Here is an 18335-nt window from a genome sequence, read left to right as displayed (position 1 = left end):
AGGAAGCAACTCTGGAATACGCCGACGGACAGTCGGGAGAGAAACTATGCAACTATTGAGTGACAGAGTCAAGATCAAGGCTCTATATGAACAACTGTCAGTTTCATGGACTCTCTGTGTCCCTTCACCACAATCAACAGGTTGGAATCCCAACCCTCAGTGTGCTGGTGTTAGGAGGTGGGGACTTTGGCAGATGATGCAGGTCAGGAGGGTGGAGTCTTCATGGATGGGCTCACTGCCTTTATAAAAAGAGATCTCAATGAGGTGTGTGCACACTTGTCAGTATGTGAGGAGGGGAGAGGAAGCCCACTGGAGGATACAATGAGGAGCCAGCAGTCTGCAACCCAGAGGAGGGTCCTCAGCAGAACCGGACCAAGCTGGCACCCAGATCACGGACTTTCAGCCTCCAGAACCGTGAGAAATAAATTTCTGTCGTTTGTAAGCCACGCAGTCTTTAGTGCTTTGTTATAGCAGCCCCCAAATGGCTGAGGTGTCATCAGTCTGCAACTGGTACCCAGATTTGATACAAGATGTTTGCTAACTTACAAGTGGGTAGCTCTTCGCAGGTGTTTTTATAGTAGATAAAGGTTTGCTGTTTTGATGCTTTTAATGTATTGCCCTTTGTTTGGGGAGTCTTCCCCCATTCCCATCATTTAGAATACAGACAGGTGGCATAGCACCACAGAAAGTGTTGGACTTGAGCCCTTCACTCATTTATTCATTGCAAATATTTGATGTCAGCCTGTGTGTGCCAGGTGCTAGAGCCTGCAGTTATCGTGATCCCGGACCTACCTCTAATACACAGAAGGCTTTGTAAGGAGCAAGCTCCGGGACATTTACAAGCAGGTTTAGAGTCCAAAGTTCTGAAGCATGCGCTGTAGGAGGAGCGAGCTTGTCAGTGCTGAGTAACAGCCAGCTTCCCGCAGGAGTCCTACCCTGACCCCACTACGGGGGAGTTAGAAGGTTACAGCTGCAAATTACAAAGCATTCTGTTTTAAAGAAACTGCCGAGAAGATTAAGGGCTCCAGCTTTAAATGAATGAGGAAGTTGAAGGGAGAATTGGGAGATAAAATATTGGGCTACAAGAACTCTGGGGAGTCCAGTGAAAGGAATGATTCCTTTAAAAGTCCTCAAGTGGTTTAAGTGCTAGGGAGAATAAGGCATCCTGTACTGTAGTGAGTGATGGATACGTCCAATAACGACACGCCTGTGCGTCCCGGGTCTATTGCTGTAACCAGGAACATCTTGCCGTCCATGTTTCTGGGTGGGGTTGGTTGTCAGGGAATTTCTAGCAGTGTTTAAATCTACAGGGCCCAGGAAACAGTTCCCAAACTCCATTTTATGATAATCATTTTCAAGCTTCCTCTACTCAGTTACTTCCTCACCCCAGCCTCTTAAAAAATATCATTATAAAATTCATTATAAAATTGTGGAGAAGAAAATTCGTGTTCATACAGAAAAGAGGTTTTGTCATCTACACAAACAGCCGGCAAGACATTCGTTCACACTTTGGTTGGATCAAGGGATATTTCTCTAATAAGTGGACGAAGCAACTAGGACCTAGGTACTGGCCCAGACTAAACTCCCCTGTCACTGTGACAACTAACGTTACCCTCCTGAGAATCTAGAACGCCACGGGAGGGGGGAGCTTCTCTCCAGATGGACCACTGATTAATAAGAGTTGACCCGATGGCCCAACAGAAGCTCTTCTGCTACTTAACTGGATTAGCTCTGTTGTGGAAAGGGGTCCAAGCTAGAACTAGAGCCAAAGGGCTTTGGAATTCAGTTCAGTGTAGCCTTGGACTTTGACCATGGATCAATCAACAAGTCAGGACTGTGTGCACTGCTGCTTAGGAGGCACATTTACTGAATCCTCCTAACTGTTCTTACGTTTCAGTCTGTGAGCCAGTGACAAGTGCCCCATACCCCTAGGATCCTATGCCTTTTCTTGTCACTGCTGTCTCCTTTCTTCCCTCCCAGCAACTATTACAGCATAATTTTTGTACCAATAGCTTTATCTATGATCTCAGTTTGGTGACCAATTGCCTTGTTTAAAGCAACAGTTACCTCATCTCACGCCCTGCCAAACAGCTGAGCCTCTTTCTCCGATACCTGACAGTACTTAGTAGACACCATCTGTGTTGCAGGTCCTGCCTAAGCTGTATGAATGATGTACAACTTGAAGCAGGGAGGTGAAGATGGTCTCTTAGACAGCAGGCTCTACCTTATTGGTTCTCTATACAATAGAGTATTCAAGCAGTGGTTCTCAACTTATGGGCCGCGACCTCTTTGGGGGTCAAACGATCCTTTCACAGGGGTTAGATATCCTGCATAACAGATATTTACATTACAATTCATAGTAGTAGCAAAATTACAGCTACAAGTAGCAAGAAAAAAATCACTTTATGTCTGGGGTCAGCACAGCATGAGGAGCTGTGTAAAAGGGGCGCAGCATTAGGAAGGTTGAGAGCCACTGTATCAAAGCTTGCATTATCCCCTCTTTTCCACTGTTGGCTCTGTGGCCTCTGAGGCATCCCTGATCACCCTCCCAGGGATTAGGGCCTTTCAGCTGACTCACCTTGGAGGCCTTTGTGGAAAGCTTAGGGTGTTTGCTTGCTCAGCAAGCCCTGAGCTCGGCCAGGGCCAGGATTTCATCAGGGCTCTGGCAATCCCTCCCTTTTGTTTTGCGGCTTGTTTTTGCCTCCCCTCCCCCCTTTTTTTCCTTACTCAGTTAAAACAAGCGTAGTTGTCTAGAAATTTCTCTCCATGTGTTCATGGAGTGGGGGTAGCTGGATGGGGAGTGATGATTAATCAAACATAGATCTATCCAGAGATTCCTTTTGTGAAGGATCTAATTCTCCTGACCTTGTAGAAGCAACTAGTGCCTAAGAAACTGGGTTCAACCTAGATGCAGAAACAGCTCAGCATGTTGCTGAGTGGCAGGCAGGAATGCTGCAAAAGTCACTTACAGCTAAGCAACTATGAGAAGGGGACTAAGCTGTGCACAGGGGAATGAAACGCTGTGTCCTTAGCTCTTCTTCCATGAGAACACATCTGAAGCACAAAGCACCATCTTGAAGCTCGGTTAACAGAGTGGTTGGTTTTAGGTGGGGGTGGGAGGGAGGTTTCCAGAGAGGTACTACCCATGACACTGAATAATGTCACAAGCCAATCCCTGCAGTTCACTGATGGGATGGAAAGTGATAGAAATCAGAGTCCTGTGATGTGTTTGGAGTTTTCTTTTTGTAGATACTATAAAGAGGCAACAGATGTTCTGGATAGAAGGGAAGATAGCAGTGCTTGAAATGTCCCGAAATGCCACTTGAGATGTGGAAGGGGGAATTTTCAACACTTCCCAGTATCTGTGAGGTGGAGGATGAAGAACGTGTGGATCTTTGGTTGCGCTATAGGCTTGTCGGATAAGAGGGAAAGGGCTATCTAGACATGCTTGAAACTAGGCCTTTACTGGTCTTGCTGAACTAGAATAAGGGAGGGGAGGTACAATATTCCTCCAAGAGCCCTGGATCCTCCTGCCTTGTCTAGGTGTCCTGAGGCTCCCCTATGGCTTTATTTGAACAAGTAGGCTGGCCTGATGAACAGAAAAAAAAAATTCATGGAGGATTTTTAGTAGAGAGATTTTGTTTGGTTGGTTTTATTTCTTTAAGACAGAGCCTCTCTATATAGCCCTGGCTGCCCTGAAACTTGCTATGTAGGCTAAGCTGGTCTCTGAACTCACAGAGATCCACCTGCATCTGCCTCCTAGGTGCTGGGTTTAAAGGCATGTACCACCACACTTAGCTTGTTTTTAGTTCCATCTTTTTTAGCCTGGGATAAGCTGGCAATGGGGTCATCTTTCTTCCCTACACCTAGTCCCTGCTTTGTATTTTCTTTCCATGATAAATTCCCTCTGGTGAAGTCTCCAAAGGCCCAGATGATCTACTAGGAGGCTGTCCCCCTTGCAAAAGCAACTTGAGCAGGACTCTCGGCACCTCTCTGTAGCCTTGGAAATGAGAAATGTGTGTGTTCTTTTCTTGCATAGCAAGAGACCCGCCCATCTGCTCCCTGCCTCTGCTCATGGTGGGATGAGTTTGGCCTTTTTGTGGGGAAAGAATACCTTTGAACCACATTCTATTTTGAAATACTGATCTTTGGCTCTAAGGTTTCCCCTAAGGGAATTTTTAATGTGTGGAACTGGACTCTATAAAATCCTGTATTTCTGTGTTGCTCTCACATGTTCTGACTTACTGTTTCATAAAAGGATAAGGACCCTGAGTCTAAAGCGTAGCCAGTCTGAGCTGGGCATGGCAGCACACGCCTGTAATTCCAGCACTTGGGAGAGTTTTATGTCAGTCTCAGCCACATGACAAGCTCCTGTCTCAAAAAAAAAGTCTTCATTTTCCTGAATTCCAGTTGTAAAACAAGCAACAAAACAAGATCGTACAACTTCCTTGCTACAATTCAGCTTCTTGAGAATCCTCCTGATGCATCTCAGTTAAATCCACCTACAGAACAGGAACTCTGTCCATTGTTTGAGAACAAATATAAAAACCAGTGTGTACAGGAAAAGATGCTCCATGTCATCCTGGGGAGAGGTGAGTCAAAGCCTCAATACTATGCCCCTCAGTGCCGTATGGATGTTCTGTCCATCCAGGGTAATGCTCTAATTAAAAAGACTGGCAATGCCATATTGGGAATGAGTGGACTCATGCTTTGCAGGAGACAGAGTCGTGGATAAAAATGGGAGTACAAAAAGAGGTGGCCACTTAAGATTGCACTTCGACACTTACATGTAATTATGCATGCAATTATACATCATATATAATTAAGTACACATATAAACTTATACTCATGTCCATAAATATATATAATCAACTATACATTTATCCTACATCCTGACATTAATTCTACTCCCTGGTATGCATGTGAGAAAACCATTTGATTACACAATGGTTATTTATAGATGCTTGATCCAGAACAGCCCCCAAGACTAGAAAAAAACAAAAATGCACATTAAACACAACTAATAAACTAGTTGTGATGTAGCCATATAGTGACAACCATCAACAGGAAGTGACTATTGATAAGTACAACAGGAATGATTCACAGAAGCATTACACTAAGTGAAAATCCAGGCACAAAAGGCTACACATTATGGTCCCCTACATATGGTACTCCTGAGAAAGCAAAGCTGAGAGTACCAAAATCTCATCCAGCTGCCAGGAGTGATGGGTAGAGGGAGGGGACAGGGGTAGGTAGAAGGCACAGGGGAACTTCTGGAAATAAAACTAGTTGTGCATCTTGATTGTGATGGTGGCTGTGCAGTTGGATATATTTGTTAAAACTCATCAAACTGCATACTTGAAAATATTTGCTTGTGGCAACTATTAGTAAATAAAGCTGGTTTTGGAAAAGTAGCTGCAACACATGACTTTTCTTTGTATATATGATACTGCAAACAGGGGGCACTCTTATAAACATAAAGGATCTCAGACTTAGGGTCCATGCACATCATTTTATGATTTACTTTATATATAGAACTCAATATTGCCTAACTTCCTATTCCTACAGCCATCCTCTCAGTTCATAGATGCTGGTTTTACCCTTACTCCCATCAGGATGTGGAGCCAGGACATGTCAGAGTATTATTACAGAGTCCAAATAAGAGAGCTGGCTGTATCCTAGGTCTGTGAAAGCCACTGCCATGTTTAGTTTAGCAGACACGGCAGGGAGAAAGACATCTGAAACAGACTGAAATAGAATAAAGGAGATGTAGAGAATTCTGTTTCAGAGACACTTCGGCAGCTTTAGGCAGGGACCAGATGTGAGATTATGAAAGAGAGCAGTGTTCAAAGAACACTCCTGGTCAAAGCCTTAGGACAGAACCTTCTGAGCACAGGATATCCGGCTTTTCACCATCTCCTTCCAGTCTATTCATCCCCAATTGCAGCTTTCCAATTAACAGGAAGCTCCTTAAGCACAAGGCTTATAGGCCCTCCATACACTATTGCTGTTTGACAGCAGGTATTGAGTCCATAACAGTTAACTGTCTACTCATCCACTGAAGGACGTTTATGCTCTCTCTCTGTCTTTAGGTACTGCAAGCAAGGCTGATTTAAACATCCTTGTACAGGTCTGTGACAAATAAACCCTTTCCTTCCTCTTGGGTCTGGTAGTAGAAATTCAGCGATCAAAGGTTAAAAACTACTAGTGTATGCAACAGCACAGAAGAATCTCAATAGAATTCTGATGAGTGAAGAAAGCCAGACCCTCCCCCTTAATGACAATACATATGGAATAATTACATTTATATAAAACCCCAGAAAAAGTAAGTAGCTCTATAGTAAGGAAATGGGCACTTAAAGAACTAAAAGGTGGGGCATAAGGTAAAAAAGAGAGAACTTTGAGGGTGTGGCTAAGTTCGTTATGTTAATATCTGTGATTGTTTCTCTGTTGTATGCATACCAAGCACACAAAATTGTACATTTGAATCGTGCAGCTTATAGTATGGCAAGTATATCTCAAACTGTAAATGCTGGTTGAGTAGGCAGCAGGCTCTCAGCAAAAAGATACAGAATGATGCCAAATGTTCATGAAGGGTTAAAGCAAACCAGACATTAAATGTTAGTGGAATTACCGTGGAGTGAGTAAATAGCGGCTATTCAACATGTTTAGAATGAATTAAAGAATTTGATAAGTATTTCATGCTTATTACATACTGGGCAGTGTCCTAGGATCCCTGCTCTCAAACAGCTTTAATTTTAGAGCAATGGATGAAAGCGGTGTTGCTATACAGGTGTGAAGGGTATGCGACAAAACATTTTAATGTAGTCACCATCTTCTAAAGAGTGACCTAGAAGACAGCTGAAGACAGACTGTCTAGGAGAATAAAAAGAAACTATTGAGATATTGAAGAGAATGAACTTTGTGGAAAAGAGAACGAAGTTCACACCCCGAGCGCCGGGCCGGCGTGCGCACGCGCAGAAACCGCTAGGCGGCGTCGGTTTCCCTTCTCACACGCGGACCTCGAAGTGGGCGGCCGTGGCAGGAGCGCCTGCGTCTGCGCAGAGCTGAGCCGGGCGGCTAAGGGGCGGGGCGTGGTGCGACGGGGCGTGGCCTAGAGGGCGGGGCTTTAGGTGATTCCCAAGCTGCGGCTCAGGCCGTGCGGGGAAACCGAAAGTGGGCGGCGGCCGCTTCGGGGGCTCCGGCGGAGGTGGCGCGGAGGGAGCCGGGCCCAGAGGCGTGGGCGTGGGCTGCGGGCCCCCGAGACGAGGTAAGCTCAGGTCGGGGCGCGACAGGTGCGGGCGACGCGGGGAGGGCTGCGGGACGGCAGGGCAGCGGCTGGGCGCGGCGCCTCAGGCCCGGGCCTGATCCCTGCCGCGGCGGGGTTCCAGAGCGTCGTGCGTGACGCCCCGGGACGTCCACCCAGCCGGCCTCGGTGCAGCAGGAGATGCAGAGGGGGGCGTGGGCGGCGAGCAGATCTGAGGAGGAAGTAGCTCCCGGTCAGGAGCAACCGGCCTCGGCCGCCCGTGCTGGGCAGCGGTACCCGAGCTCTGCGCAGTTGTGCCAGCCCCGCGGGCCACACTGCGGCGGCCTCCGCCCTCGAGACCGGCCGGTGCAGGCCGCGCACATCATACAGGACCTACACGTAGCCGTTCCTGTCAACTGTGAGCGCTGGGAAGGAAACAAGCATTAACAGAGAAGTTATCTTGGAAGTCAAGTCGGAGCTGACAGCTTTTCTGTTCCTATCCGCTTGAGGGTACATTTCTGTTAATATCCAGGGCTACCACTCCCCAGTCATTTTGGGGAGCAGGGAAGAAAGGTGTGTATAGATGTTAAGACCCAACCCCAAAGGTTTCTGATACCACCACTACAAACCAACCAAGAAAACCACTATTCGTGTTGGTGCCCACCTCTGCTCTGCAGGTGGACCTTTGCAGAGAAGTGTTCTTGGGACTAGAAACGCCTTTAGTGGCAGACATGCAATTTAGAACTAACTCCTGGTCTCTTCCCAGCCCCCATGATGTGGACGAAAATGTGGCATTCTACAGTGCGGCCTTTGCCGATATGTATTGGAATCTGAGCTTTAAAGCTTAAATGTGAGGTCGGAAATCAATTGCACCTCTAGTCCCCGAGCTTGCTCATGTACTAAATGAGAATAGCTCACTTACCCTTCGAAATGTTTTCAAGACAAGATAAATCTTTGGCTCATAATGATAATCATCCAAAGTGGCTTCCCCCCCACACACACCAAACTGCTCATATTTTACTGGTTTGGATTTCAAGGTTTTCAAGGACAGGGACACACAAATCTTTATATCGGATAAATTGGCACATGGTGCAGACCCAGCTGACAATAGTTGAGCTTCAGCTACATGCAAAGTACTGTGCCAGCCATAGAGCCCACAGCTCCTCAGCCCTTCTCTTTGGTAGATTTTCTCTTTGCTAAGACAGCGAGGCAGCACTTGGCAGTGCCCTAAGATTTTAGTCCCTGTGGATTGGAAGTGGAGTGTAATCCCTGCTAATGCCCTTTTAAATGCACCATATGAGCTTGGTGAGGTATTGTGTTGAATCAAGAGTTTAGAACTCCTAGAAGGATTGCTCTTTTAAAGTTTTCTAATATAGTTGGATGTTTAATAGAAATGTAAAGGAAATACACTTTATAATTTAATTCTGGGTGCCTGTTTTATGTTTGATGAAGTATAAATAGCAAAACTAAGCTTTGATGTAGAGAAAAATGTCTGGATGCTTTCATAGATCAGGAGTTTCTCGTTGCTTGGAGTGAATTTGACTTTCTTATTTCTGTGAATTTACTTTCTTTCTTTGTGCCAAACTTGCGTTTTCTTCTCTTTATCCCATCTCTGTACTTCATTGTTTTCCTGAGTTCCTCATGAGCCCAAAGATGTCTTTTCAAACAAACAGAAAGGAGTTGATTTTGTCATTTTTAGTTAAAGTATGTGTCAGTCAGAGCTTCTGCTCAACCAAGATAACCAGGTGTGATTTCCAGGCAGGCTTAGTATTTTAGTCTGTGCAGCTTTGTCATGAGCAAGCAAACCCATAATGTCCATCAACTTTGGAGCCTATTACCTCTTCAAAGGATTAGAAGAAAGCAGAGAACCAGTGAGTAGTGAGAATTTTGGTTTCTCGGGAGGGGGAAGGGGAACAACCAAACAAAAACACCCAACCAACACCCCCCCCCAATCCACAGAAATGTTATAGGAATATGTTTTTGCTTTTAATCCCAGGTGTGGTATGTGGGACTGCTTTAGATTATCAACAGCAGCTGATTTGCCTCATGCTCTAGCAGGGGTGTGATTTTGCCAGCTGCAGATAGTTTCTGCAAACATATGACATTTGGAATTCTGGGAACTCTTGAAAGGATCTCTAACTGTTAGAACCTGGAGAAAGGCATGATTGCATCGGCTGCTGCGGCTGCTCCTCCTCTCCCTCCTCTTGCTGCTGCTGCTTCTTTCTCCTCCTTTTCCTCCTCCTCCTCCTGCTTCTGGTTGCTACTACTGGTTGGTGGTTGTTGTTGTTGTTGCTGTTTGTTGCAGTTTGTCAAGTGGTCCTGTGCAAAGAGACCAGAAAAAGAAATTCGATATCCTGACAGCAAAGATTAACACCCCAGTCAGCAACAGGTAGTCTAATGATATTGTCACTCCCTTTCCCCTCTAGCCTTCTTTGTCTCCTACCTAGTGTTAGGGGGTTGGGAGGGTGGAATAGGGATAGAGAAGGGTGGAAGGAAAGGGAACCCACTTAGTAGTAAAAGTCCAGCTACACCAGTGGCTCTTGTCCATACTCATTATCCTGCACATAAAAAAGGAGACCAAATAAATTGCTCAAAAAAGCAATGATGTTCAGTAGTTAGAGGTAGATTTGAGACCCAGATCCCTGACTGAAGTACTTAATCATCATGGTATGTAGATTTATAGAACTAGTTAATTAGAATCTATGTAGTGGCCAAAATAAATAATTTGAAATAACAAAAATAAAAAGAAAAACTGCTTCCTAAATACTTGTAAGGAAGATAATACTCTGTCCTTTAAAGCTGGTTGTAGTAGACTTATTTAGGATTAACAAGTAGACTGTAATTGGAAGGACACACAGCACCATAAGCTTTTGCACACGGGGTGTGGTGGTGCACACCTATAATCCCAGCACCCTGGAGGCCAACGGAAGGCTGCGCAGGGAGACTTTGTCTGGAAAATTAAAAACGAAAACAACCCCACACACCTTGTAATATGGGAAATTGCTGGGTAAGGATCTTAGATAAATGCCTCCCCTCTCTGAGACTGTTGCTTTGTAAGATGAAAGGCTTGAGCTAGCCTAAGTGATGGCTAAAATTTTCAAGCACACATTCTGGGGCTTTAGATCCCCACTTGTAAAGATCACGTCTTATGGAGGGAGCAGCAGTTACCCCAAGTGTACACTTAAGGCATCTCAACCTTCCTAATGCATTCCTTCGTGCTGTGGTAGTCCCCAGCCATAAATTAAGTTTCATTGCTATTGATAACTGTAATCTTGTGACTGTTAGGAGTCAAGATCCACAGGCTGAGAGCCATTGCTGTAAGATGATGTTCAGATGTTTCAACATTGAGCAAGAGGCTGGGAAGCTAAGAGAGTTTACCATAATAATCTGCTGTGTTCATTTGGGAAAGTAGAATTCATGCTAGGAATGATGGTGTGGGAAAGACAAGTGATACAGTTAGAAATAGTTGAGAAAGAGAAACTTAACAGGAGAGAACCCACAGATGAGAGCCAGACTAATGCCACTGTGGTCAGTCGGTGGACCCCTGTCACCATAGACACAAGAGGCATACAGATGCCTGCCTGTGGAGTACTCAGTCCATGGTGGGTAGGATCAGAAAACATCTGTTTCAGATGTATCAAACCTCGAGCTGTGTGAGGTAGTGCCCATCTGAGCCCTAGCACTGAGAAGGCAGAGGCAAGAGACTCTGAAGTTGGAGACCAGCCTGAACACCATAGTGATAGCCAGTCTCAAGCAAACAGCAAAAACTCCACAAATTCTTCAAAATAAGACTTTTTGAGTCATTTTTATGTTAAAGAAAAGGGGAACTTTTACACAATATAGTTTTGAAGTACAGTGAGGATTGTTTTACATCATATAAATAGTCTAAATTTGTGTTTGGCAGTGTAGCTCAGTGGTAGAAGGCTCTGGGTTCCGTGTCTACCACAACACACACATGCACATGCACATACTTAAATTTGGTTTCCTGTACTTCTTATGCAGCTTTAGTATCATGGGGCATTGGCAGTGAAATGTGTAGAAGAGAGGACGAGAGAAGGATGACGGATCTGAGAAGCAGTCAGGCTCACCACTCAGTATTTGTAACATGGAACATTCTCTTGGGTTTAGATGCATCTTTGTTTCCAGTTCTGAAGATCTGTCACTAGGCATGTATCTAGATTTGTAGTGTTTTCACAGAAAGAAAGGTCTAGATAGGAAGTCAGGAGACCAGAGGATTTTTATTCTGGCCATGAGATAGGTAAGAGGTAGAAGACTTCACCATGGGCCTCGATTTCCTCACTTTTCAAAGTTACATTTTAAAAGATTTACTTGTTTTTATTTTATGTGCATGAATGTTTTACTTGCATTATGTATGTATGCATGCCTATGGAAATCAAAAGATTGTTGGTTCCCCTGGAACTGGAGTTATAGGCAGATGTGAGTTGTCATGTGGGTGCTGAGAAGAGAACCCAGCTCCTCTGCAAGAGCAGAAAAAGATGTAGTGTTCATTTGTGTCAGTGCACAAGTGTGTACAGAGGTATGCATGGGTATGGAGGCCAGAGGTCTACATTGGCCGTCTTTACTCAGTCATTCTCTATCTTATTCTTTGAGACAGCCTCCCACTGGTCCTAGAGTATGTTGAGTTAGCTAGACTGACTGTTCATTGAACCCCAGGTGTCCTCCAGCCTCCTTCATTGGGTTTACAGAGGCAAGCCACCGTGTCCAGCTTTTTACATGATGCTGGAGTTCTGAACTCTGGTGCTCATGTGCAGCAGCCACTTTACCAAGTAAGCCACTCCCCAAGCTCCAGATTCATTTTTAAGCTTAATAGTTTGAAGGAGGTGATATTAAGGTGCCTTTGTTGTATGACAAAGTTTTCCTGGGGAGATGCTACACACATGTGTCCTCACCCCAGATAGGGAGCCCATGACAGACCAAAGTACAGATCTCACCGAAGTCCAGATTGATGAACCAGTGAGTTTTATTGGGGTTACTTGACAAGAGTTACTGAACAGGAGCATAAACTACACAGCTGCACACCAAGGCCTACCTGAGCACAGCTCACCAAAGCTGGGAACCTGGAGCATACTGCACATCCTACAGGCAGCTCGATAGGTTGAAGAGCATCCTTTCTAAGTGACTCAGTTGTTCTCTAACTCTTCTAGGCAGCTGGGTTATCTGATGGTCTACTTTTTAGCTTTGTTTGTCTGAGAGGGACTTTTCAGCTTTTATTGTTTACTGGGGACAGGAGGCTGAGTGAATCTGATAAGTTTTTGGGAGTTCCTGAAGCTATATTGAGTTGTTTACCTTCTTGCTTTAAGGAGCTTCCCTATAGGATAGAATGCTTCAATCTTGGAGAAACTGTTAGAGAATAGCCTGCTACCAGTCTGTGGTATTCCCAGGTCTGTTATTCCCAGGTCCTTTTTCTATGGTTAGGTCCATGGCCTCTGTCCTAAGACAGCTGGGTCTGGGGAGATTGCATCTTGCTCCTAGACCATTTGCCAAAGCAGTTTGTGACCTTTACCTACTTGTTAGGGGAGAAATCTTGGTGATCCACAGGCTTGCTCACCAAACTTGTCAGTTGATATGTGTGTTTATGAGGCAAGTAAAAGAATCAAGATGATTCCTGATATTTCAAATTAAATACAAAACTAGAAATTCTCCAAGTTGTTTTCTGTTTTCAACCAGTATATTTATCTGTGGTCATTTCCCATACGTGGCATTGAAGTGGAAACTTAAGGGTTCTTTGGAAAATTAGTTGTGTTGAATGGTGTTTTGCTGGGGCAAGCATGTGAAGGAACGTTTTACTGAAGCAGACCGAGGAGAAAGGATGTTCTGCTAAAGCAAGCATGTGAAAGGACATGTGATGAAGGATTCTTCACTAACGGCACACATATATTGGTCTGCCTTACATTGCATAGTAGAGCTGTATTTGTAGAGACTCCATAGAGAGAAACTCGCCAAAAAACTTCTGGTGGTGTGCCGAGGCTTCTTGCTGATTGGCAGAGTGATGTCAGCTGAGACAGACACAGTGGTGAGGCAAGACCCATGGAGGACACGTGATGTTCGGAGGGCGTATAAATAGAACTCAATAGCTGTAGATGACTTGTTAGTCTCAGATCTTCACTGATCTTCACTTTGCTGAGAAGGGCACAGCCGAGAATTTCTCTTGGTGTCCTTCCGGGTCCCTCCTGCTGACTCCTGTGAATTGAACTATTGATTACCTGACAACACAGAAAGGATTTGCTCCAAAGATCCATTTCTAAACAGATCCACTTCCCTTGAATCCTTCTTTTCTACTACCTCTGGTGGGTGGTGGACTAGATGGGAAGTTAAAGCATTTAAGAACCATCATTAAAAATAGGTTTTGAAGAAATTAAAGTTCCATAGCATGCTTCTGCAAAACTGTCTTGAGTAGCTGCTGAGTGCACATAGTGTGCTAAAATCAGGCAATGCTCGCTCGATGCTTCTGTTTCACATGAGCAAGGGAGAGAGAGAGGAAGTGAGAATGAAGTGTGGCTCATCAGGGTTTCTCCCTCATGTACAGGTCTTTGCCAGCTGGCTCAGTGACTAATAACTCCCTAGACCCATTTCTAGTGTGCTTTTCTGCTTAGGAACCTTACTCAGCTCAAGTAGCTCATACACTGGTCAGGCAGTCCTCAAGAGAGTAGCCCTCTGAGGATCTGCCCACTCCGTTTCTCTCTGCTTAGCTTCATGGTACCTTGTCTTGTAGGATACTTAAGACTCACAAGGGAAAAGCCTTAAATTTCACATACATTCAGTGAAACTCAAATTTGCATCTGCTACAACATTTTTAGAGACTGGAAATAAGGGAAGGACTTGAGGCAGGATACCTAAAACTTTGTCTTTGGACTCTCAAAAGTTGAAATTCCCATGATAAGTTTTACTATTGTCCTTGCAATGAATGACTCTCAAGATTTATAAAACAAACAAACAAAAAACGCTGGATATCTTTTTAGAGGAAGGTATTCCTATATACCCAAAGAATATAATTGCCATCTGTAAAAATTCTAAACAGATAAACAAAAATCTCATGATAATTAAAGTTCCATGAGTTGCAGCATCCTAAAGCACTTATACTGGAAAATGCTATTTTAAAGTGTGCCTCTGTTTTTGATCAATACCTTAAGCAATTGAGATTTGCAACAGAGACTAGAAAAGTTGCCATGTGCGAGAACAAGTTACACAGGTGAAAAGCCTTTTTGCCTTCTCAGTATCGCAGTTCTTAACTGTCTCTCAGGTCTTCCCCATGATGGTGGGGTGGGGGAGACACAAACACACCTTAATTTACAGACGGCAGCCATCTGCATAGGTATAGCTTTCATTCTTCCCAAATATGAGCTTCTTTTTGCAGCTTAAAAAAACAACAACTCTGTGTACTTACTGTACTCTGGTATTTGTTAGTTGACTAAATAGACAACTACCAAAAGCTTAGGAGGGGCGGCAGTGTGTGATGGTAAATCCCAGCACTCTGCATTGTTAGAAAACAGAAAGGTCTAAGTTTGCAGCATTTGGGCTCTGAAGCAACACTTACATTCCCCTAGGAGTGTGGATGCCTGCTGGTAATGCCATGGCAGTGGCCCTGACCAGTTCCTGCTTATTGTGAATTCAGTGTGAAATGCTCAAAAATAATCTAACAGATGCTTCTCAGCTGGTGACAGAGTAGTTGTCCTCTTTAGTTTATAGCAATCAATGTAACTTGAGAACAGTTTTTAATAACGAATTGGCTTCATGATTATTTGTGCAATAGCTCACATACATTGTATTTTATTTTACATAGGTTGTATTTTAGTGAGTAGAAGGAAGAAGAGGTGGATAGTTAGATGGAGATTTCTTCTTCATTCGACTTAGTATGTATTGAACTCTTGTGGACTAGACATTAGAGCATCTGCAGGGAACAGACACAAATCCTGCAATAAGGAGACAACAACATAGTGAATATTGGGTATCACACTAAGGTGACAGTAAGGCAGAGTAGTGGAAAGAGGTCACCATGCAACTGGCACACTGGCTCTGACTTTGAGTATTGTGGTGGCTGGGGAAGGCATTACTTGGAATGACATGTGAGGTATTTATCTGAAGAGAGCAGTACTGACCCTTGGGGCAAGGAGTTTACAGCTGTGGGACTAGCAAGCACAAAGGTCATGAGATGGGGCTGTCCCAGGCACAGTCCAGAAAAGGCATGGGTCCCAAGATGAGTGGGGAGGAAAAGAGAAGAGAACAATCGAGGCCAGAGAAGTGGGGGTAGGCAAAGACAGTTTGAGTTTCTCATCTGAATAAGACAGATGGAGAAGATGTGAGTAGAAGAATGGCATGATGGGATTTAGTGTGGAACATCTGCTCTGTTTGGTATCTGTGGTGTGAAGAATAGATTCTAGAAGGCAAAGTGGAAGCAGAGACAAGGCAGGAGGGGATGTTGCTGGCATGCACTAGGGTAGTCTCATGGAGGTGGTGGGGAGTGGAGCTTGTCAGTCATCCATCTTTATCCATTGCTTGGTAATGGGGTAGAGGGAATGAAATCTGCTGGTGAGGGATCTTCTCAGCCTGGGCCTAAGAGAAGGAGCTTGTGCCAGGAAGAATAGGTGTGCTCTTTGCATTCTAGCATTAAATTTGGACACATAGGCAAGAGCAGATCCAGATACAATTTTCTGCAGGCCCCTGGTCCTCCACATCAAATGAAATCAAAATATATCACCTGTTTGCAAGCAGCTTTCCTGTGGAAATAAACACTAAAATATGAACTTTTAAAAAATAATCTGTATGTTAAAGAGAAAGGGTCAATAGCAGGTGTGTGTATAGCATGAGATTTTACCAAAGCAACTTGGAAAATTATGCTTAGCTAAAACAGTTGCCAGGGAAGAAAATTCAGCCATGCAGATAGACATGGTGGGAATGGGAAAACTGAGGGTATGCACTCTGATCCACACAGATGGGCACTGTATTGAAGCCCCGGTGTGTCTGCATGAATGATGCCTAAGTATCCTAGTAGAAGGGCAGGCAGTGACTGTGTGACACCTGCTAGGTCTGGGATGTCTATGGCCTGAGAGAAGGAAGAACCTTGAAAGGAGGTGGGATTTAGAGAAGGAAGCCTTAGACCCAGCTTTCCAGTGACAGTTAAGTCCTGAGTAGGGTGTGTGGCTTTCATTGCTTCCCTTCTCTTCCTACTATAAAGGCCCTGCTTGGGAAACTGCTGCTTGCCTCTCTTTCAAAGCAGAAAAAAGGAAGATGAAGAGGGTACCTTTCCTGGACAAGGGTAGAAGACTATCCTAGAAGGAAGGGGAAGCAGACTTGTTTGAGGCAGCCACAAAATTCATTTCTGATGAGCTTGCAGGATCTAGGAGGCCTGGTCTGTCAAACTGTTTGTATCTTGTTGGTAAAAGTCTTTCTAGTGGTCATTGAAATAACTCTATCAGAGGCTTATCCTATAAGTAAGGCTACTGTATAAATGGATGTATAGACTTTATGCCATTTCTCTTGGGCAGTTACTTGTTGAATTGCTGAGTTCTGGCAAGTGTGTGCTTCACTCCTGAGAAATTGCTAAACTATTTTCAGAGAATTGGTTTGAACACCCACCAAAACTGTGAGTTCTGGTTACAAAGTTCTAAGCATTTTGTGTTGTCAGTTTTTAAAGAGTGTGTATGGTGTATCCAGATGTGATCATCTGTGTATGTGTGTATGTTTGAGGTATACATGGTTGTGTGGGTGTGCTCACCTGTGTATGTGTGCATGTTGGAGGCCAGGGCTTGATGTTGGGTGTTTACTCTAGTGCTCTACACACACACACACACACACACACACACACATACACACACACTTTTTTGAGACAGGGTCTCACTGAATTTGCTGTTCTTTTTGTATACACTGTCTGTTCCCTCCAGTGACAGTGTTACAAATTGTCTTGGATTTTCATGTGAATGCTAGGAATCCAAATTCATGGCTTCATGTTTGTATAGGAAGCTGATTTAGTTGGGGTTTTACTACTGTGAGCAGACACCATGACCAAAGCAACTCTTATAAGGACAACATTTAATTGGGGCTGGCTTACAGGTTCAGAAGTTCAGTCCATTATCATCAAGGCAGAAGCATGGCAGCATCCAGGCTGGCATGGTGCAGGAGGAGCTGAGAGTTCTACATCTTGTTCTGAAGGCAAACAGACCACACCTCCTAACAGTGCCACTCCCTGGGCCAAGCATATACAAACCATCCCAGAATCATATTACCCACTGAGACTTCTCTCCAGCCCATCAAGTAATTGTTGGGGTGGGGTATGTGCATGTATGCAGGCAGCCATATGTTGTGCACACTTGCAGGAGGCAGAGGACAGCTCCTGCGTGTTAGTACTTACCTTCCACCTTGTTTGAGACAGCTCTCTCTCTCTCTCTTTTTTTTTTTTTTCTGCTGAATATGCCAAGCTAGCTGGCCTTGGAACTCACAGGAATCCTTCTATCTTTTACCTCTTGTTTGGCATAGGACTGCTAGCTTTACAGACCTTTTGAAGATTCTGAAGGTTTGAACTAAGGTCTTCACATGACGAGTGTTTTGCTTTGATTTTGGCTCTGCCTGCCATTTAAACTTTATTATTGATTTTGTTGTCTCTGTGCTGGGAAGGTTTGAAGGAACGAAAGGGAAAGGGGAAATGATGTAATTGTAATCTCTAAAAAGAAAAGAAAGGATTTTTACAAAGTGTTTTTTAACATGCATCTCTACTGAAGTATGTTTTCAGGTTGTTTACATATTTCAAATGGATTCTTCATTGAATTTTGAGTCTTTATATAAAGTATCAGCTCACTTTTCTGTTTGTTTGTATTGTTTTGTTTCTGATACAGGTTCTTTATATGAAGCCCTGGGTGTTCTAGAACTCACTATGTAGACTAGACTATCCATGAACTGACAGAGATCCTCTTGCTTCTACCTCCTGAGTACTGAGATTAAAGGTGTGGGCCACCACATCTAGCTGAGTACCAGATTGTCACTGGCTGCAGTAAGAAAATAGTTTCTTTAGTCTGACACTGTCTTTTGGAAGAGCAGAAATTTACATTTTTAATGTAATTCAATTTGCACTCTGCAG

The 18335-nt window shown here is 44.2% G+C and overlaps 1 protein-coding gene across 3 annotated transcripts in view; it reads left to right on the top strand.

The window, feature by feature from the left end:
* The first annotated feature begins 278 nt into the window (after positions 1-278).
* Positions 279-18335, top strand: part of Tdrd7 (tudor domain containing 7) — a 67012-nt gene continuing 48955 nt past the window's right edge. The window contains exon 1 of one of the 3 annotated variants that reach the window (XM_028770232.1): positions 279-414. In XM_028770232.1, coding sequence (XP_028626065.1) covers positions 322-414 — 93 coding nt within the window. In that variant the 5' untranslated portion in view covers positions 279-321. Of the gene's footprint in view, positions 415-7125; positions 7271-18335 lie in introns of those variants that run through there. The other 2 variants (XM_028770233.1, XM_028770234.1) reach the window with 2 other exon arrangements.

Source organism: Grammomys surdaster, unplaced genomic scaffold (assembly GCF_004785775.1).
Source record: "Grammomys surdaster isolate TR1022 unplaced genomic scaffold, NIH_TR_1.0 199, whole genome shotgun sequence".
In the NCBI taxonomy this organism is placed as follows: Eukaryota; Metazoa; Chordata; class Mammalia; order Rodentia; family Muridae; genus Grammomys; species Grammomys surdaster.
The sequence above is the reverse complement of the archived record's forward strand: the minus strand, read 5'-3'. Positions and strand labels throughout refer to the sequence as shown.